Raw genomic sequence first — 23073 nt, 5'->3', positions numbered from 1 at the left:
TGCCACTCGCCCCCTCGGAGCCGACGAGGGAGTCCCGGCGCTCAGATCCCTCCAAGGACGGCACCATGGAAGAGATCGGAGCTGACGACGGCACTGAAAGGAGAGGTATCGTTGCCGACCGACCCACGGTTCCAGCCACAGCATGCTCCGGCTCCGAACTCAAGGGATGAGTCGAAGGAGGAACTATTGGAGAAAAAGGTAGAGCTGAACCCTGGTAAGGGGGACTGGATAGCATTTTTGCCAGGGCTTACGACTTTAAAAGCTTGCTCACCACTCTCTCCAAATCATGGTCAGATAGCCTAGACGACCGAGAAGAGTGGGATCGATGACTCTGCTCAGATTGCAATAAGGGTGACCCTGGAGCCGAGTGTATCGACTCCAATGATGGTGACCTGGAGCGTTTCCGACTCCATGACGGTTCCGACGGAAGAGTCGGAGCCGATTGAGAGATAGGTACTTCGGCTCCAGTCGGAGCCGAAGTTGACGTAGAGATAGGTACTTCGGTTCCAGCCAGAACCGAAGTTGAAGCAGAAGCCATACCGAGCTGGGAGCCGACGGCTTCGATGGCCTAGAAGGTTTCACTGACTGAGTCTTGGCCGGTGATCCTTCAGGTTTAAGCAAACCCCTCAGGATAAGCTTATTCCTACGCTCCTACAGGACTCTTGGACTAAAGGTGTGACACACCGAGTAAGAGTCCTGCAGGTGTAGGGAGCCCAGGCAGTAGACACAAGAAGTGTGACCATCTGGCAGAGACATTTTCTGACAGCATGAGTCACACTTCTTGAATCCCGACACTTTTGTGTCTTTAGACATTCCTGTAAAGCAATATCAAATACAAATAACAAGTAGAGTGGAGAGTAGGTAACTGAAAAAAAATACATACAATTCACACAAGTTACCACACCCTAACAGCACACACACACACTATAATAATATAAGACCTACAAGCTACCACAATTTACTAAAAAAAAAACTTTTGTCTACCTTAAAAATAAAACAATGATAAGCCTCTAACTAAAACGGCTTACTTTGAAAGGTAAACAGGGGTGGGGGAGGGAAAGGAAAAACTCTAAGCTGAAAACAAGTTTAGAAGGGGGGATAAACACTAACAAACTGCTATAGAATCTACTCTGAGCTATAACAATAAAAGTATACTTAACAAGTACAAAAAAGTCCTAAATATATGAACAAAGTGAAAATTACGACCTGAGCCAGTAAACGCAACCTCGTAGCAGAAGCGGCAAACAAGATCTGGGTATTTAGCGCCAGGCATCATGGGATATAGGAGGGGGCCTCGAGCCGGTAAGCAGCTCTCGAGCTTTTGAAGATGGCCGAGTCAGAGCCAAGGATTGGCTCCGAACCCAACCAGCAAGAATGAAGGCGAGATAGACAACTTAACATCTTTTCTCTCCTCCTCTTTCTGGGGCACACTCAAGTCAGGAATTGGCCGTCTGGGCTACTGTATCAATTTCCTCCTTTCCCAACAATCCCCAAGTTCTTCTGTAAAGCCATTGCCAAAAAGTCCAAAATCATTCTCATACCTCCCTTTTGGTCTCGCCAAGTTCAGCTTATGGAGAAATCTTTACATTTGAAACTCTTCAGCACCCCATTCAGTCATCCATCCATGAAGCCTTACCCGGACCTTCATTCCCTCAGGATAACCACTTGGTTTCTTCACTTCCAGTGATGACCAGAGATGCCACTTACTTTTCCAGAGTCATCAAATGCTTATCTTTGCCAAAATACCATACATGAGGGAAAACTTGTAAAGGTAATTGGCATAGATTTGCAGTATGGGCAACCAAAAGGGGCTTTGATCACTTTTCAACTCCTGTTCTAGTTGTTCTAGAGTACTTGTCTCAAACTGTTGCTGCATGTCTTAGCTTTTCACCAAAATGCATCCTTCAGATGCATCCATAGGTTCATAGGGTAAGTATTAGGCTAGCTACCCTTGCAGGCCATTTTAAGCTTAACCCAGTTTCTCTCAAAGGTGAGAATCGTACCCTGTAACTTGTGTCTATGAGGTAAACAAACTTAGCCATTATGCCAACCCCCAATCCCCACTGTTTCCAGCAGGATTATGTGAGTACCCTCTGGCTTCTCTTAAGATGTTGTAACATCTTGTCTATGGAAGTAGTGGAATGTGTTTATAAAAGTTTGTAAGCTGTAACTTATGTTAATTATCATTGTAATTATTGAGGCAATTATCATTAGATAGGGTAGTGATAGCTCTAATTGTCTATTAGCGTTGTATGAAAGGTAATAGCCTGAAAGCAGGAAGTAGCTCTTCAGGTGGGATTGTCATGGGTTGGAGCACAGGTTGTACCTGAAGATGTGTAATTCCTGGAGTTGGGTAGTCCATTTGAGGTGTATGTTGGATGCGACCCTGAAGGAAGATCAGGTGAAGAATTTGTGTAGAGTTAGAATGAAAGCCTAGTGGAGGCGTGTAGCTATGAAGTGTAACCTACAGCCTGGTTACTGGAAGGGCTGTAAGGGACTGAGCTTTTGTGAAATAAAGTTATTGGAGTCAATGGTAAAGGCTGAGAAGTTGCATTTTAATACCTCAAATATTAGCTCTGCAAAGCCATAGTTCGCTATTATTATTTCATCTTTAAAATTTAACTTTATCTATCTTTGCCCACAATTGAGAATGTGAGCAGTTTGATCTAAGAATTGCCAAACAACAGTTCCTCAATCTTCCTTTTCTGCCAAATGCTTAAACTATTTGAGGTAGTGTTATGGAATTTGTGAAGCCATGGTTTGGAAGGTGTATCGTGCGTTGTCCTGTACGGTGATGGTCTAGAATGCTAGAAACTAACTGGAATGGCAGTAAAGTGACTGAGTACTGAATGCAGTTTGCTGTAATGAGCTGTTGGAAACTGAGAAACACATGTAACAAACCATTTTCATTATAATACTGACTGCAGTTAACTGGTGTGTGCTCATTTACCTGACAAGAGTTTTGTTTTTCTGCTGTGCTTCTTTTTTTTTTTAACTTTTAAACACCATTATTAAATTGTTACTTAAGACAAAGGCACACATACATGCATTAATAGAAAAAAATGCAAACCAAAGTATAATTTTTCATATTCATGCATTATACATTACATATACATTTGAATTATTTTTAACAGTCATTATTCACTCCTACATTACATACATTGCTCAGTTCCTTGCTTCCCTTAAATCTCACTCCTCCACCTCTTGAACATTATTATGCATATATTGTTTCCACTATTTCCATTTACTCCTATGTAATTTGCTCCTTCCCCTTTCTAAAGATCCTTCTTCCATTTATTTTACCCTTTTTATAATATTCAGTACCCCAAATACAGTTGGTGTAGACTTTGATTTTCATTTTCTAGTAATTGCTTTTTTTGGCAGCCAATATAATTAAACCTAATAAGGAGTTATTATGTATAGGCAGTTCAAATCATGTTTCTCAACTCCAAAGAATCTTTTCCTTACTTAATGTCATTTGCCTGCACAATATTTCTAATACATTTAAAAAATTCCCTACAAAGTACTCTGCCAACTCATTAAACCTGCAGAACATATTTTCTGAGTTACCAGTTTCTTCTCCATCACACCTCTAATATATGCTGTCCACATGCGGAAAAAATCTTTGAAATCTGCTTAGGGTGTAAAATACTTATGCAAACACTTCTGGACTTGTATGCATACTTGGTAGCCATACGTATGTCTTCCCGTTTTTTTCTTGTAAATTTCTTTTTCAGTCTTTCTTCCCAATCTTCTCTAATCTCCTCTGATAGATTTTTATAGTTAGCGTGCAATATTTTATACACTCTCCTAATTATCCCTTTTTACCATCTGTTTTTGCTCTAGATTCAGTTAAAAGCTCTACCAAAGCAGTTTTTTCACTTAAAATTCCCTTATCCCTTTCTGTTTGTCTGTACTGTGAGATCAAGCCCTGTTAGGGAGGGCAGTTTCTGGCCTGCAATCCAGATGTCTTCTTGGTCTCATCCCACTCTATTACTATCCCTGCTTGTGTTATTTGCAACCAATGTCTTGGTTCCTTTGCCAGACCTCTCCAGTAAATTCCAGCTCCCCCTTTCCTATTTTCTGTAACTCTACTTACATTTGTCCCTAGTGGCAAAATCTCCTTTCTCCAGTGGCAGCTGGTGACTTCAAATCAAAGGGGGGGGGGCTGCAGGAGACAGCTGAATGGGTGGGGTCAATGGGAATGGGTGTGACCAACTAGAAAGGGGAGGAGCTATGCTCAAAACCACAAAAACTGTAACTTTAATTAAATACTCTGCCCTGGGTGCCAAACCATCATTATGAGAGTCCAATCAAGACAAAATGAAGTGTAAAAGAAAAAACGTATTTCAATCCATTGGCTGCATGACAGCGTACTTAATATCTAGATGGAAACAAAAAGGTCGTGAGGCATGAAAAAATAAATTACTTTTTAAATACATTACTGGAATGCTAGTCAAAATCAAGTATAAGAAAAACAAGCAGCACTCAACTCAAACCACTTTTCCTTGCACTGCAGTTCTAATTATAATTTATATTCAGCTTTATTAAAGTACCATGTAACATGCTGAAAGTAGCAATCTCTGTGATACCCCCACTTGTAAAAATGTTTCTTATCCAAAAAAGACCTGCTGCCTGACAACAACTATCTACTTGTTTCATGGGGAAAACATGATCAAAGTAAAAAATGAAAAGGAAACATGCTCAACATACATTGCTTAAAGGATTACTGCACAGGATATGGACCACACATGATAGATTGGCATTCTGTTTAGTTTGCAGGTAAAGCCTGTAATGAGCTCTTAAAATAATGTAATCCTGTCCTTTATTACAAATACTGTCATATGCATTTCAATACCCAAGGCTTATATGTTATCTAGTCATGTAAGTATTCTCTGCATGGTAACAACAGAAATGCTTTCAATGTTGGCAATTCTTTAACAGTATGTTTATTAAAACTTACTTGCATCTTACAATCTCAGACAAGCTTACCAGATGGTCATTAAAGCACTGCTACTTAAACACAGAGAAACAGGCACTTTCTGAATAATAATAAGCATAAATCAACAGTATAAAATATGACAGAAACCAGAACATTCTTCAAAATCAAGGACAGATGAAAAGCCATTGTAATACTTGTGTCTACCTTGGATGGGGGGATATTCTGCACATTTACACTGCATAACTGCTCCTTGCCTTGCTTGGACACATCCAGAGTCACTACATGGGGGAGTGGGGTGCAACAAGTATGTCACAATTTGAAATGTCTCTGGCTGACTGCGATGGCCCTGACACATTTGTCATACCTCAAAACTTCAGAGCAAGAAATCTGGACAAAGCCATACATAGAAGTGGGACAAAGGCCCAAAAATAAGGACAATTTTTAAATATTGCTCTTATAAACTTAGAAAGATAATAGAATAGTAGGTCTTGCATTAGTATGAATTTTCTGAAGGGTATGAAATCTGAAACTGAAATGTCTGTCATTATTTTCTAACTTCAGTCTTTAATAATTTGCCACTAATTTGCCAAAAAACCCCACAATTTTATGAAAAAATGGACCAAAAATGTGATTCAAAAATATAAAATAGCCACACAATACAGCTGGGAACCTGTCAAAGAAGGGACACTTTTTAATATTAGTACTACTAACTTGAGCAGCTGACAAAATAAAAGAATCTACATGCATTTCTGAAATAAAAGTAATCTATAACTGATTATTACAGTTATTTATTAATTGTAAACCCTCCATGTTTTCTTCCAAAATTGTCATTTTGTGGAGGGATTATTAGGGGAAGAGCAACATTTTGATTCAAAATTGGGGACAGTTGAGAGGTTTAGATATGTCTAATTCTATAAAGCAATTTATTTGCATGTACCTCTCAACCTGTTAATGCAGGAAATCTGGACAAGGCCAAATATATGAGGGGAACATATAAACAGTACTAAAAATTGCTCTTGTATAAACTGAGACAGTTGATCGAATAACAGGTCTTGCTTTAGCATGCATTTTTCTGAAGGTTATGAAGTCTGAAACTCAGTGTCTGTCATTATTTAGTGACTTCATTCCTAAATGATTTGAAAGAAAACCACAAATTTTATGAGGAACAAACGAAAAATAAGAAGCAAAAATCTATTCATTCTGCAAAAATCTGGACAGTTGAGAGGTATAGTTCAGCCGGGGCTGTCTTTGAGTTTGCTGCCCTTCCCCCTTCACAAAATCATGGTCGAATGGAGCTTCCCCCCCTACAGCCATTCCAATGAACCATTGCTTGGCTATTTCACCCCATTTACCATAGACACTAATGTGCATACTGCTTTACTTCTGCAATGATTTGGACTTCATTTAAAAGTTTTATTTTGCATTTTACAGTGCAAACACTAATAGATATCATATCTGCTAAACAAAGCAATGCAGTCTCACAATGAGAACAGACTTAGCATTAAAACTTCTCTGCCCTTGAAAACTCACAATCACTGAATCAGCATTGAAACCCACATTCAAAGAAAATACATTTTGCCAGTGGCAGATTAACTTTAGGTTTGGGCTGTTTTCAAATCACAGGCCCCTTGCACACAAAACATACACATGCTCTTTCATACACTTTCCTGATTGTATTAAATTATATTCCTTGAACAATACAGTGCAGTTTTAGCGGGTGTTTTAAATTTATTGTTTTGAAATTTTTCCAGTAAACAATGAAACAAAATGCATGCACCAGTAATGACAAAACTACCCAATTCAGAACATTTCCATCATAAAAGTCTACTCAAACTTCTACAGTCCACCAGTATCAGTACATATGCACAATCTCTGAAGAAGTAAAAGTCATCTAAATAATTCCACATTAAAGAGATCTGTAACTAATGAAGAGGTTGCTGCTAGCAAACAACTTTGTATTTCATTGTTTCATCTACAAATAAAGTGCCTGTTACCCTTGAGGAATAAATTGCCTATCTTACACTAAAAAAGTGATAAGCTAGCAATATTGCAATAGGGAATGGATGGCAAACTGAGAACAGGTTCATAGTTACTAGGTATCTTTGCCAAAAAGGAGTGCAGCATCCACCCCTTTTGTAACACAGTACAGTATCAGCAATGCATCTATCTACTGTGGGAGTAGAACCCACAGCCTTCTGCATCAAAAGCAAATATACTACATGTTGTGCTATTAACAAAGCAAGCAGACTCAGCATAAGCAACACTAAACTTTTGCTCCACTGCAGCTCTCAGCTCCTTGTAAAATCTACTCACTCAGTTGTATCTCTGAACTTTGCAGCACAAAGAAATCTGGAAAAAGCCAAAGTTTTTTGTGGGGGGGGGGGGGGGACAAAAGCCCAAAAACCAGGGGCACATTTTAAACATTGCTTGTATAATGTTGGAAAGTTGCTAGAATAAAATGCTGTGTTACCACCATACATTTCACTGCCAAGCCTTAAACCCAGGACCCTGTGCAAAACAATCAGAGCAACATATCACTATGCCATATCAGCTGTTTTGTGAAAGAGACGGAAACTTAAATGGCTACCATTTAGTGAATTCAGTTCTCACCATAGCACAGCTGTCAACCTCTTAGCACAAAACACCTGAACAAAGCCAATAATGGGTGAATACAGCCCCCAAACATTCAGTGAATTCAGTTCTCACCATAGCTCTCAACCTCTTAGCAATAAACACACAGACAAAGCCAGTAATGGGGGAATATAGCCCGCAAACATATTCAGTGAATTCAGTTCTTACCATAGCTCTCAACCTTAGCACAAAACCTGGATGAAGCCAATAATGGGGGAATATAGTCCCAAAATTAGTGACAAGTTTCAAATAACCATCTTATACACTTAGATTGCTAGAATAAAAGCTTTTATGTTACCATGCACTTTCTGAAGAATATGAAGTCTGATATTCAAATGCATGTCATTTTTAACATTTGTTAACCAGGAAAGTTTGACTTGGAACAAAAGCTAATTTTTAGCAGAGGCCCAGGGAGAAACACTCCAGACAGACACATGACTTTGTAAGATGGGAGGACACTAGAGGAAACAAAAACAGGGAGGGCATACAGACTCCACACAGAAGGTAAGGCACCCCAGCCAAGAATCAAACCAGAGAACATGTAGCTGTCAGGCAACAATGCTACCACTGCACCAATGCACTACTGGCTTTGCAAGGACACAAAAATACAGGAACCACAGATTTTATGAGGAACAGAACAAGTATGAGGGAAAAATCTGCAACATTTTTACAAGTTGTGGTGGGTAGGGAATTCAGGCTCTTGCCACCTGGGCCCAAGGTACAGGGTTCAAGCCTTATTCTCTACCTAGCACCTGGGGCATTACACACACACACTACCTGGGACAGGTCCATTCATTGCAGCACTAAATCCTTCTACCACAGCTTTGTTCATTGGAGCAGTACAAGCCCGCGAGATGTCCTTCCCTGATGAGACTCCCAGCCTGCTGACGTTGCAGTCTGAGTCCGATCCCTTTCTAGTGACAGTCTATGCAGTTACAACTGCATAGACTTCTGGGATCTCTGCACGTGAATGCTTCTTAATCCAGACTGCTGCTGAGACAGTCTGTGCATGCTCCAGACTGTCTCAGCAGCAGTCTGGATATCAGAAATGCTGCTAGTGCACATGTGCGAAGGTCTGCTACTTGCAATCTTTTCTTTTCTTTGTATTTTATTATTTTATTTTACTTTCTTTCTTATTTTACAGCTGGGGGGGGCTGCAGTCTGGCAGTCCAGTAGCATGGGCCACCCCTGCCTTTCTCCATTCCCTTTTTGGCTTAGTTCTTAGAATAATTTCTCTTACTATAATATTCTCTATGGTTGTTATTATTCTGCTTAAGGATCTGCATCCAAAATCCCACTCTCTCTCTCTTTATATGTGTGTGTGTGTGTGTGTGTTTGTGTGTGTGTGTGTGTGTGTGTGTGTGTGTGTGTGTGTGTGTGTGTATATATATATATATATATATATATATATATATGTATATTTATATATATATATATATATATATATATATATATATATATATTTCTTGAACTTCAGCCTTGCTACTTCATCATCCCTTTCCACTTTGAATTATAACCTTCTGCTTGTGGTATGTATATATGCCTTAACTGTGTTGCTATAAAATGTCCCTTCAAATAAAGTAAACCTGAATCACTTTATTCTATTGGAAGGAACAACTTATCCCAATTAACTCTTGCTATGTTTCCCTCCCAGGTAAAGTCCTTCAGATCTTTATAAATTATTGTCCCCAACTTCTCCTCGGGTTGATAAAAGTATGCCTGACACCTACACAAGACTGAAGGAACTAAAAACATTTTCACTGCTTGTATCTGACTATGTATTTATCCAAAAACAAGAGCTTCCAGTTTCTCAGTTTTTGTATTAGCTTTTGTTTAGTCTATTCCCACTTATCCTTAGTTGTCGTAACAGAAGCCTTTTTAATCCATATTCCTAAAATACTTCACTTTAGCCTGTCCCCATAAACATGGGTATTCCTCAACCACTTTGTGTGTGGGCAAATAATTTACAGCTATAACCTTTGTATGATCTTCATTAATTTTATATCCTGAAAAGTTTTGAAACTATCTCCAAATGTTCAACACTGCAATGTCCTTTTCTGGGTTTATCAGGTACAAAATAACATCATCTTCAAATAAAGACAACTTTATTTGTTTTACCACACCAGTTGTGTCTTTGTATTTCTGAGTCTCTTATTTTCTTTGCAAGTGACTCTAAATATAAAGCAATTGGCAAAGGGGAAAGAGGACATCCCTGCCTGATTCCTCTGTTCAAATGCAGCTTATCTGAGAGGAACCGTCCTACTTTAATTTTTGCCTCTGATCCTTCGGGTTAGCCTTACTATTGCACGAGGGAATGCAAATGCTTCCAATGCCCTACTCATAAAATCCCAGCTTACTCTGTCACATGCTTTTTTTGCATCAAGACCCACCAACATCAGGAGTATTTTCTTACATTTTGCTTCCCTGTGGATCATCATTATTTTATTAATGTTGTCAAATTGTTGCCTCCCCTCTGCAAAATCATGCTGATTCATGTTTATCAATTCTGGCAACACCTTTGCCATTCTTTTAGCTAGTATAGATGTAAATACTTTATAATCAGTTTAAAATTGGAATGGGTCTGTGTGAAGCTGGGTCTGAAGGGTATTTGCCATCTTTAGGTGACACAGCCACCAAAGCTTTTTTCCAAGATGTTGGTGCTTCCCCTCCTTTTAAAATACTCTTAAACAAAATCGTCCAGATCTTTATCACTTTCCGCCTTCCTAATTTCCAAACTTCCATAGGAATACACCCGTTCCTGGAGACTTTCCTGAAGATTGACTATACATCACTGTTTTTATTTCATTACCTCCTATCCTAACTGGTAGTTTTTGAGCATAGTCTACCTCTAACCTTGGCATAATTAAGTCTTCCATAATTGCTTCCATTTGTACTCATTCTTGATTTCCACATTTCTCTGCTTTATTTAAATTTAAATAAAATTCCTGGAATTTGTATAAAACCTGTACAGGATCTCTAGTTATTTTTTCTTTTTATAGATTTCTTAAATTTGGTGACAACCCTTTCAACATTCTGCTTCCCTTGTCATTGTGCTAAAAGTTTTTGTGCTCTAGGGTTGTTACCAAAAAATAGTTGCTAAACTACAGTCTTTCTAAACTCATCCATATTATCCAGATACTTTCTCCTTAACACACTGCATTTGCTTCTGTTCTTGTTCTGTGAAATTCTCCTTATTCTGCAATACTTAACCTTTGCCAACCCCTCTAAGTAATTTCCTTTACTTCTTAACCATATCATTTTCTCTTTAATTTTGACCCTGCTTTTAAACTCCATTTTCATTTTATCCCAGTCACGAGTTATAACTTCTGAAGATACTTCTATATTCTCTAATAACTGTCAAATAATTTCCTCTACCCATTCCTTAAATTCCTCTCTTTAAGAGGTAGCTGGTAAAGCACCAGTGTCTTATTTTACTTCATCACCCTGCATTTTTATATTAGTTTTTATTGCTGCATGATCAGAAATAGTTACTGGATGTGCACCTTAGCGTTAAATTAAATGCACATGTTCCTGTGAAATATAATTTCTATCTTGTCCTTGGTGAATCATACGCAAATTTTGTCTGAGTTCCTACTACTGAACTCATATCTTCCATGCCAAATACTTTCATAAATTTCTTCAGAAATTTACCGTCTTATTATATTATCCCGACTCCCAACTAAGTCCCCCAGTACATCCTCACTATTGCAAATCTGATTCCAGTCCCCCCTATAAATAATAATTATAAGTTCAATAATAGCAGTTTTAGTGGAATCTAAATACATGCCATCGTAATCCTCCTCCGTTGTCAGTAGCCCCTTACTACTACAAATGTACCACTATTGTCTTTTTCCCTCATTTATAGGTTCATAGGTTCAAATAGCAATCCCTATTGGGCCCCTATAGTAATTAGTATAATTACTCCCCTTTTCCTATGTTCCTGATATCCTGCTGAATATCCATTCTGATGTCCTCTCTTTGTCAAATTCACATGCTCATTTCTTGCCAAATGTGTCTCCTGCAGCATTGGTATTTGCATTGTGCATTTCTTAATATAATTCAATACTCTTTCCTTTTCATCTGTACCTGTAAAGCCATTCACATTCCAGGATAATATGGTCAGCATAACCATTATGATAAAAAGCTGTTGTTCCCACCTATTATAAGTGGCAGTTTTTTTTTTTTTTAATGTGTATTTCCAGGTTTTGTGTTTGGCGGGCTGATCTTTTGTACAGTTGTTTCTTCTCATCTCCCTTCGAACCTGTGTCACTTTAAAAAAAAATGTTTTAATAAAAACCCTCAAACAAAAACTAAATACAAAATATCTGTAATCCTATCTTGAAATGCAATACATTCACTCCTAACCTTTTGAAATTCTGTTTGTGCCATCCCTGGTAGACTGTGTACAGTAAATATTGTCTATAGTATTGTACCCAAGTACCCTTTTACCCTTACATATCATCCATTAGTATCTGCTATTACAACTTCCAATGTGAGATCATCTTTATGAAACTAACAGCTTTACACCTCTTTTCTCTGTTCCCACAAAGGGAGATGCCACTTGCCATGTCCAGTTCCTTCTTATCAGTGCATCATGTTCATTTTGATCCAGATGCATTTCTTAAAGTGCCACAGCTCGTAATTCTGAAAGTAAATATCTCATTGGTGTTATTCAGATTGGTTAAACCATTTACAATCCATGTCATAAAGTTAATCCATTTCCGTTAAGTACTTCATTTCACCCTCTCTTATTTATTGTACTCTACATCATTTTGCTATCTTTAACATATGAGTGAGTGAACTCTAGCCCAAATATAAATTAACAACAACTTGTAAAACAAGTTGTATACAAAATAAAGTTATTTAAAAAAGTCATTTCATATGCAGAAAGCTTTACGTCACACTTTACCTGCGCAGCTGTTTTAAGACAGCTCCAGTTCTAGGAGTCAGTTGCACTGACTTTTAAATCCCCTGTGGCCACTCCCTTTAGTAACCTCAGTCTTTAAAACATTAATTTCTCTCATACTGAATCATTAATTTAGTATTTTCTTTGTAAATTCCAATTTCCAAATGCCCCCTTCAACCTTAAAATCGATTATAAATTCAATCTGTACTTCAACATTGTCACAAGTGCTAAGCAAATTCCCTCATCTATCCATGCACAAGTCTCTGTGAGTCAAATTTTATCCCACAATGTATCTTATAAATGTAAAAAAAGATCACCTCCACCACCCAGCTAAGATGAAGCCAATCTCAGTCCAGAAAAGCGGGTGTTATTAAACAGTAGATAGCATATTAACATTTTCATTAGGCTCCATATCTTTACAAAATAAAACTGAGTTCAATATAGTAAGTTACAACAGTTTATTTCCACTTTCTACACCCAGCGTTCTTGAAAATGTTCATACATTTGTGCTAGGCTAACGCCCACAAAGGCCTTTTTAAGCCTAGCCTTGCAGTGCACATCTCTGACAAGTTCTTAAGCAGTGGCTTGTGAGATAAATCATTTACAAGCGCCTTGTGTCCATTACAGACATAGGTGCCAAACCAGGGATGAATTTCCTGCTCCCCATTCAGTCGTCCAAGTTACACGTGAATTGGGTTAGGGAGGAACTCTCCTTCAAATGGATGGGGAGCCTGTTCCAGAGAATGGCTAGTCTTTAGGATACATATCTGTCTCTCCAGTAGGTCCTATTTATATCACAGACAAGGTTTAAGTCTTTAGAATGGGTAATTCTGGTACTGTTTTTTTTTTTGTGAATATGCTGGAGCTCCATCAAGGTGGGGTCTGACAATGCCTTGTATGCCAGGCATAGATCTCCCCCCAACAGCCTATAGAAGATAGAATACAGGGATAGGACTTTGAGGTGGTCTGCATAGGAAATGTTACTTTCACCCTGTATTCTTTTACTGAGGAGCCTCTGTAGACATTCCAGTTGAATGTGCGTGGTTAGGTCCGTATCAAAGGGAACATTGTACTCAGTGACAGGTCTGGTGAACGCTGAATACAGTGAAACAATGACCACCTTTGACCTAGATGTTGTACCTTTGTTTGAGTTGCACAATATAGAATAATTTCTTCACTACTGTAAAGACATGATGGTCAAAGGCTAGTAGATTATTGGCTATATGTGTCCCCAAATCCCTGACTCCTTTGTTGACTCTTAGGATTCTGTTGCCAGTATGATAGTTACCAGGGATGGATGACTTCCTGAAGGATCTTCTTCTTTCGGCTGCTGCCATTAGGGGTCGCCACAGCAGATCAACTGTTTTAATTTCTTCCTATCCTCTGCATCTTGCTCTGTCACACCAACCACCTGCATGTCCTCTCTCACCACATCCATAAACCTTATCTTAGGACTTCCCCTTTTCCTGTTACCTGGCAGCTTCATCCTTAGCATCTTTTTCCCAATGTACTCTGCATCCCTCCTCAGCACATGTCCAAACCAACGTAATCTTGCCTCTCTGGCTTTGTCTCCAAACCTTCCAACCTGGGCTTACCCTCTAATATACTTATTCCTAATCCTGTCCATCCTCGTCACACCCAGTGCAAATCTTAACATCTTCAACTCTGCCACGTCAAGCTCCGACTCCTGCATTTTTGTCAATGCCACTGTCTCCAACCAGTGGTCTCACTACCCTCTTGTAGACCTTCCCTTTCACTCTTACTGGTACTCGTCTGTCACAAATCACTCCTGACACTCTTCTCCACCCACTCCATCATCCTGCCTGTACTGTCTTCTTCACCTGTCTTCCACACTCACCATTACTCTGAACTGTTGATCCCAAGTACTTAAACTCATTCACCTTCGCCACCTCTACTCCCTGCATCCTCACCATTCCTCTATCCTCCCTCTCATTCACACACATATATTCTGTCTTAGTCCTGCTGACCTTCATTCCTCTTTGATCTAGAGCATATCTCCACCTCTCCAGGGTCTCCTCCACCTGTTCCCTACTCTCAGTACAGATCACAATGTCATCTGCAAACATCATAGTCCACGGGGACTGTCTAATCTCGTCTGTCAACCTGTCCATCACAATTGCAAATAAGAAAGGGCTGAGAGCTGATCCTTGATGTAATCCCACCTCGACTTTAAACGCATCCATCACTCCCACCGCAGACCTCACTGCTGTCACACTACCCTCGTACATATCCTGTACCACTCTTACATACTTCTCTGACACTCCAGACTTCCTCATACAATACCACAACTCCTCTCTAGGCACCCTGTCATATGCTTTCTCTAAATCCACAAAGACACAATGCAACTCCTTCTTACCTTCTCTGTACTTCTCCATCTACACTCTCAGAGCAAACATTGCATCTGTAGTGCTCTTTTTTGGCATGAAACCATACTGCTGATCACTAATCATCGCCTCCCTTCTTAACCTAGCTTCCACTACTCTTTCCCATAACTTCATGCTGTGACTGATCAGCTTAATCCCTCTGTAGTTACTACAGCTCTGCACATCACCCTTATCCTTAAAAATCGGTACCAAAACACTTTTTCTCCATTCCTCACCTGAAGGATACTATTATGCATTTCTTGGCATTTAGTTGCATTCCATGACTCTAACACAAGTTACTTGTCTTTGCCAGCCCTTTTTGCAGAATATTATTGATGGTGGGTGATTCTATGACTGCTCTTAATTTACATTCAGCTGCAAATTTGGTCAGCCAGAGGCCTTTGACATTGGCTTTGACTTCAGAGATGTAAATACCAAAAGAGAGCAATCTCAGGATGCTTGTGACTGACTTCTTTATAGAGGAAGACTCCCCATTTCTAACTTTCTGGGTCCTGTCTGTGAGCCAGCTGGCTATTCACAGGGTGACCTAAGGGTTTGTAACCTAAACTGTTGAGTTTATCAACAATGCCCAAGTGGGGTATTGTGTCAGTTGCCTTGGCCAAGTCAAGGTAGACAGTGTGAACCATGTTGCCCTCATCCATTGCTTTGGTGACCTTCTCAAAGAAGTCCACCAGGTTGAGTAGGCATGACCTGTCCTGGAAACCAAATTGAGTTGGGTCCAGTGTGTAGAGGTTTTCTGTGTCATTATTGATCATTTCCATGATAATTATTTCCATAGTTTTGCATAGAAGAGTAGTGAGACTTACAAGACTGTAGTTTCAAGGATCTGTAGATGGTTCACCTTGGTGCAGAGGGATGACTGTTGCTGTTCTCCATTCTTGAAGCAGAAAGCCTGTTTTGAGGCTACAGTTAAAACAGCAATTCCAGAGGGACTGATAGGTCACGTTTCATGCTGTTCAGAAGGCATCCTGTGATATTGTCTGGGCCCATTGATGCAGTGTTCTTGGCCATAGAGAGAGCATTGAAGACATGTTCCCTAGTGATAGTAAGGAGATTTATATTTGATGGTATTTCCTGAGTGGAGGTTGAGAGGAGAAAGGGGTAAAGTTAGAGCAAAATGTGTCTGTCAGTAGGTTTGCTATATCCTCTGGCACAGTATAGCTGTCTGCAGTAGCAATGAGCTCTGGACACAATTGCACATTGCCTTTGAAGTCGCGGACATAGCTAAAGAATGCCTTGTGGGTGTTCTTGACCGATTTGGCTTTGGTGTATTTTATTTGTCCTCTGAGTTGTTTGTTTATTTTAATGAGAGTGCTTTTATCCTGCTGGGTGCTATGCCTCCTAATTTGTGCAATGATTTTCTTCCTTCTGTTATACAGCCTATTGATGTTGTGATTCTACCAAAGTGGCTTGTTTTTTGAGTTAGCTCTGTCTGTCTTCTTGGTGGGTACAGCTGACTCTATGCAGCTATTAACATGCTTGTGTAGGGTTTCTGTGAATGGTTCTAAGTAGGCAGTAGTGTTTTCAGGATTTATATGGGCTTTGGTATCCCAGTGATTCAGATGTTCTTTCTAAGCTTAAGTTCTTCATGATCACTTGATTTTCTTTCAGTGTTTCTCTTATTCAGCAAAAGGTTTTATTTCACCTTTAAGTCCATATTTTCCTTTTACAGCTCCTCAGTGGCATCAATAGGGTTGCCAGCTTTCTTTGTGGCTAAAACCGGACTAAGGTCACGCCCCTCGCATCACCCATAACTCCACCCATTCCCAGATGCCTGCTTTCAGCCGATTTCTCCCCAGTTGCCATAAACACTGTTCAAAACTCTCACTGTGCATACTGTCTTCTGCTTTACTTCTACAGTGATTACAGATATTTGGATTTAATTTAAAACATTTATTTGAAATTTTATAGCACAAACCACTGATACACATTTGCTAAAGAAAGCAATACAGTCTCACAATGAAAACAGACTTAGCATTAAAACTACTCTTCTACAATGATTATTTGGATTTTTGTTTTTACATTTTAGAGCACAACAATGCACAAACACTGACAGGCATCTGGTAAACAAAGCAATACTGTCTCACAATGAAAATAAACTTGGCAATGGCATTAAAACTTCTCTACCCTTGAAACTCATATTCATTGAAACAGCATTGAATCCCACACCACATCCAAAGAAAATGCATGGCCACGGGTGGATAAAGATTACCTTTGGTTTGTTTGCAAATCATAGGCCCCTTGCACTCAAAACAAGATACATACATGTGTTCTTTTCTTTGATACACCTTCCTGAATTTACTAAATTATATTCCTTGTATAATACAGCACACTTGTTAAGAGTGCATTTTAAATTTATTGTTTGAACATTTTTCCAATAGACTGTACTGTAGGCAATGAAACAAAATGCATGAACCAATAATGACAAAACTGCCCAATTTAGAACATTTCCATCATAAAAGTCTACTTCCACACCCACAGTATAAATAGAAAAAAAAACTTTTTTAAGGGCATTCTTCTTTAAGAACACCCTTCATGTCCGGTCGCACAGATGCAGAGAAGCCAAGATTGTTTACATCTTCGTCTTCCACATGGGTAGAATTTGAATACTAGAAGACATTTGGACTATGCAGTGGACCACCATGAACAGTCAGACAAGTGAGAGGTAGGGGTGTATATGTCTGTGTGTGTGTGTGTGTGTGTGTGTGTGTGTGTGTGTGTGTGGGTGAGAGCATGTGTGATGCATGATTTACTGGATGTGATAACTATAAACTAAACATTCTTGACATTCAGCTATACAACAAGTTGCCAAAAAAAGTACTCTCCAAATGTTTAAGCAAAAGTTCAGTATAATGCACAGTTCACCCAACAATCAAAACAGAAAAATGGACACAAAAAAATTATTATTTTGTAGTGGGAAGAACTCCTCTATCAATCCTCCATGTAACCCAAAGCCCTGTTTGCATCTTGTTTATTGTATTTTGTCTCCAAGTTATACACTTCAGATTTAGTAACCTCCTTCTAGAGATAACAAAGTTTTAAATTACAATGTTTAACCAGTCATAATCACCTAACCAGCATTTAACATATTCTGTTTTACTTACACAATGTATGTGATAGTATAGAAACTGGTGCTTGATTGAATAAATTCAAATGCATGTGAACATTTTGTTGTAGCAGAAGTAAATATTAGTTCTCTCCAGGTATTCTCTTACACATAAAACACAGACACACTTCATTCAAATGTTGGCGTCTAAAAAGAAAACCCGTCTTATCACACACACACTACCTTTGTGCTGCCTTCCCGTAAGTCAAGTTGATGAATTCTCTGAAGTGAAATAATATCCAAAGTCGGTTAATGCTGGGATTCTACTTCTCGCTCACACTACATGCTGGGCTTCCGCTTCCCGCTCGCACTACCGGAAGTGAGCTCATTGAGCTCAATTCCGACAGGCTGGTAGCCGCGCATGTGATGACGTCAGTGCCCCAAAATTTAAAACCAAAAGTCCGGTTTTGATTGAAATTTCTAACCGGACAGTTTGTCAGATAACCGGACAGTCTGGTCAAAAACCAGACAGCTGGCAACCCTAGGTATCAACATGGGAATTCAGAGCATCTACCATCTCTGACTTGCAAACCCTCACCTCAGCAAAGTACTCTGACAACTGTGTAATAACATGCTCAGTCTCACTTTGTCTTTTTCACATTTGACATGAATATTTGCCATTATCAGTTCATATGTGTCCACTTCTTTTGTGCCTGAAGATTCAGGGTTTTTCTCATCTTTGCATTCTTGGATTTCATTTCTGTTAACACACTCAACTTCTCTGGTAGTTATTTTCCTTCTTTTTAGTTTTCGTCAATGTTGACTCGTGTAAGATCATTTTTCATTTATGTACCAAGTCATACAACCCAACAGAGCTTGAAAAAGTTAACTTCAAACCACCAGTTAAATTTAAATTGTGGGGTAACCAAGGACTACATTTTCTCTCTAGAGCATAATTATTGGAAGTCTGTACGTTTAGAGTGTTTTTTCGTGACTCATCATTGTACGTTTCCTAGCATGAGAAACTTACTGTTGTGCCCTATAGTGCTAATGTAAGAATTGTGAACAATAGCAGCACAGGCTTCATAACCATTACTAGTATCATTTGCATTAGTATTGCTATTTTGATCTGCATAGCATGTAACCCAGACCAACTTACTAATCTATCTTGAACATACGGTATTCGTTTCAGTCATTTGACACTTTCTGTTGCCCTAGTGACTCAAATGTTCTTTGTACAGTATGCTTTGTAGTACTAACATGACATATTGGTTTGTTACAAATTATTTTTATTTATTTATTTTTTCAAATGTCAACCAGATACACATAAGTCTGCTGTCTCAGAGTAGTAAACATTGGAATTTCCTTTTTATTGTATTAGCCCTGGTAACTTATTAATATGAATATTGACCAGAAGGATTCCTCCTGACTAGTATCATTTGAGCATGTGATGAGATGAGAATGATATGAGAAGAGTAGGGTTTGACAGGTGCATTAATAGAAGCAAGTTTATGGAAATGATGTGTTTAGAGAACTCTGACACTACATGTTTTGTGTATTGTCAAAGAGCTGTCACTGTTATCTTCATGCACCAACATGACAAAGGTTGAAGGATGTAGTTTGAAAATATTTTGTGCCGTTATGTTTTAGAGAAAGACAAAAAGGCAAATGAGAATTGAAATATAAGGCATGATGGCAAGAGATAAATGAGATGCCAGATTGTATATGGGTAGAAGATGGATATGAATAATGATTTAAAAAAGCATAGGGGAAATCATGGAGAGATTTTTAAGGGCAAGACTTGCAACATTTTTGGGAAACATCAGTCTCCAGGCTAGCAGCTGACATAGGTTTATGGCTGGAAGGGGTGTCAGTCTTACCTGATCCAGTTTGGTGTGTAGGTTAAAATAAACATGACAAGGGAGCCCTAGTAGCTATAGTCTACCTGGACTTCTGCAAAGCCTTTCACTCAGTCCCACACAGGAAGATGATAGGAAAATTGAAAAGGTTGGTAGAAGGAGCAGGACTGGCAAACTGTATGGTATAACTCAAAAGGTTTTGGTGAGTAGGACAGTTTCAGATTTAGTAAAGTGACTAGTGGAGTAATGCAGGGACCTCTCCTTGGTCCAGTAGTTATCAGTGTGTCCTTGTTGCTGACATATCTAAGGGAACAGAGGTAGATCATGATCAACTTCTTTGCTGATGACACAAGGATGGAAGCAACAGAGGAGAGTGGGGAAGAGTCTACAGAAGGATTTGGACAAGCTGAACAAAGGGGCAGAAAGATGGAAGCTAAGGTTCATTGCAAAAAGATGCAAAGCACTGTTGATAGGCAAAATAACAGTGAAAGAAGTATCAACTGCCGGGAGTAGAAATGATGGCACCAGAGTAGGAAAAGGATTTGGGAGCGTTCATCACACCTGGATTGGACTACCAGATACAGAGTGAGAGGGTAGTAGAAACAATGAACAGAGTGTTGCGGTATATATTTTGAGGATAGTTTCTAGAAATAAAGGTGTAATGCTCCCACTCTTGAGGGCATTGGCCTGACCACACCTTGAATACTTTGTATAGTTCTAGAGCCGTATAAGGAAAAGAGCATCAGGCTTCTTGAAGGAATCCAGTGGGGAAAGCTTCTAGAAAAGTCCTTGGGATTGAGAGGAAGGGAGTATGACTAAAGGCTAGCGACCACAAGAAACTATAGTGACATCATATTAGTCCACAAGATCATGTTGGGGAGATGTGAAGGGGTCATCCTGAATAGGAATGGCAGATGGGGAAGAAATGAGGACAGGCAACAGATTGTAGGGATTCTTTACTCGCTGAGTCCTTGAATGTACTTTTTTACAGAGAGAGTAGTAAACCAAAAGAATGAGTTGCCAGAATGGGTGGTGGAGAGAATCCACAGAGGCATTTAAGAGGATTTGGCAAAAGTGGGGAAAAAAGGGTAAGAGTAGAGATCGGGATGGAGGGAAGGTGAAATGTTAAATGTTCTTAAAAAAGCAGATTAGACAGGCTTTTCTCTGCCTTGAAATATAAATAATGAAATAATTATGACATTTGTAAATATAAGATTGACATTGATTTCATATACATACACACACACACACACACATGTGTGTGTACATGTGAATAAGAATAGTATACTTTAAAATATACATGAGGAAAGCTAAACTGTCTTAAAATGCTTTTCGTATTTAGCTTAACTTCTCACATGTACTGCATTCTTCAGACTTAAGTGACATTTTCTTATGTGGTATAGAACCGAGTTGGAGCAGTTAGCCAGCTGCAGTATGATCTGGGAAAAGTCCTATGTGATGTCCACTCATGCAATGGAGTTGTCGTAGCTGGGTAAGGAATCAGAATCTTGTTTCATCTGTTTTCATGGTATATATGTGGTTTGAACATGGAACTAAAATCTGTTATTTCTTCAATGATCAAATTATGTCAAACTTCGTTGATATGCCTTTGTGGTACAAAAAGTATTAAATAATTATACAAGGAGATGGATATAGAAAGGAATACAACAGATCACAGTGGTGCAAGGAATCAAAAATGCTGTGTTGTTTAACACTGCTATGGCACTCATGCATCATTATTGTTGCGATTAATTTGCTAGCTGATATGAATGTTGAGAAATAGGAGATGTGCTGTTTTTAAGACTGATGTACTTTTCCAAATTACTAATGTGGTACTCTGTCAGATTATTCATGTTTGTAATTTTCACTAGGATAGACTGCTGTGGTGGTGCTGTGGTAGCGTTGTCGCCTCACAGTAAGACATTGTCCTGTTCGATTCTCAGCTAGAGCGTCTTCTGTGTGGAGACATGCGTGAATGGGCTTACCTTCGTTGAAGGTTGTGCGTCAGGGCCGGCAACTCGGCACGTAAAAATCTACTGCCAGTCATTAGCGGACTGGAGTTCCGCTGTGGCGACCCCTAACTGGGAAAAGCCGAAAGACACAACATAGAAGGGTAAAAGTAAAAAATAATGTCCTTCTATTCTCATCTTGCAGTATTCTTACTGTGGGATCCTCCACCTCAGGTGACCCAAACGTTGGCTCCTATACAAAAGCTTTCGGCCTGGTTGCTGTTGGTGCATGGGACGTCACACTTAGGGTCATAAACCAGGCACCTTAAATGTGACGTCTACATGCACAGACTTCAGAATGTTTCTGCGGCAGTCAAACGTCAGATCGATCGCATCTCTCCTCTCTATCGAGACGTCTAAAGCTAAGTACCCCACTGGGGATTTCTTACTTATATTAATTGGTTGAGCTTGGTTTGCTGGTTTTACATTAGCCAATGTCTGCTAAGAAGGTTAAATGCTGATGCAGGCATCAAATTCCGCATAAGGATACCCATGACCATTGCGTCTTTTGCCTAGGCCGGGAACACGACTATACCTCCTGCTCCATCTGCCAATCCTTCATTCCTGAACTCTTAGAGGCTGTTTGGCTGCCCTTAACCTGTACTTACAAAATCAATGGCCCTTAGGATGAATCCAGAATCTGCAGACCCAATGGAACCTCCAAAGAAAAAGGGCAAAGTTTCGTGGCCTATTACCACTGCCTCTCTGTTGTCAGACACCCCACCAACCACTTTTATAGGGGTTGAGGGACATCCACCAGAGTCATCTGCTTCTACTGCTCTCCTCGAGGTAGCCATTTCCGAACCATCGGCCTGCACATCCGCGGAGATGTCTCAGATGTGGGTTATTTCCGAATTCGAGGGGGGAACCAGGTTCCACTGGACGCCCTTCTGGATCTCAGGAATCCGAATCTCCTTCCTTTGGTAAGGCCCTAGAATCTACTCCTAATGAAAGGAAAACCGGAGTGGCAGTCTTTTACTCAGTCGCTGATGCAGACCTTCATGGCCCTTAGGCCTACATCCTCCTCAGCCCCCTCTATTCCAGTGCTCAGTCCAAGACCTACTTCTGCTACCTCACTTATTCCCTCTATTCCCCAGGAAGAAGAAGAGGCCCTCTCCTCTTGCTCTGAGGAGTCTGTCACCTGCTCATCCCAAGTAGCCTACCCCTTGGAATATTATTCTCCAGATGAGGATTTTGTTGAAGGAGATTCCCCTCCAGAGGACATAACATTTGGTGAAACTATCACTAAGATGAAAGAATACTTCCCAAATGAGG

At 39.6% G+C, this 23073-nt stretch overlaps 1 protein-coding gene across 2 annotated transcripts in view; it reads left to right on the top strand.

Annotated features, from left to right (window-relative positions):
• FBXW8 (F-box and WD repeat domain containing 8) overlaps positions 1-23073 on the top strand; it is a 1953337-nt gene that overhangs the window by 470387 nt on the left and 1459877 nt on the right. For both annotated transcript variants that reach the window (XM_044068251.1, XM_044068250.1), the window contains one exon: positions 21193-21281. In XM_044068251.1, the coding sequence (XP_043924186.1) occupies positions 21193-21281 (89 nt within the window). The remainder of the gene's footprint in view (positions 1-21192; positions 21282-23073) is intronic.

The sequence above is a fragment of the Protopterus annectens genome, chromosome 4.part0 (assembly GCF_019279795.1).
Source record: "Protopterus annectens isolate FY-2018-M chromosome 4.part0, PAN1.0, whole genome shotgun sequence".
Taxonomy (NCBI): domain Eukaryota; kingdom Metazoa; phylum Chordata; order Ceratodontiformes; family Protopteridae; genus Protopterus; species Protopterus annectens.
This window is presented reverse-complemented; position numbering and strand designations above follow the sequence as displayed.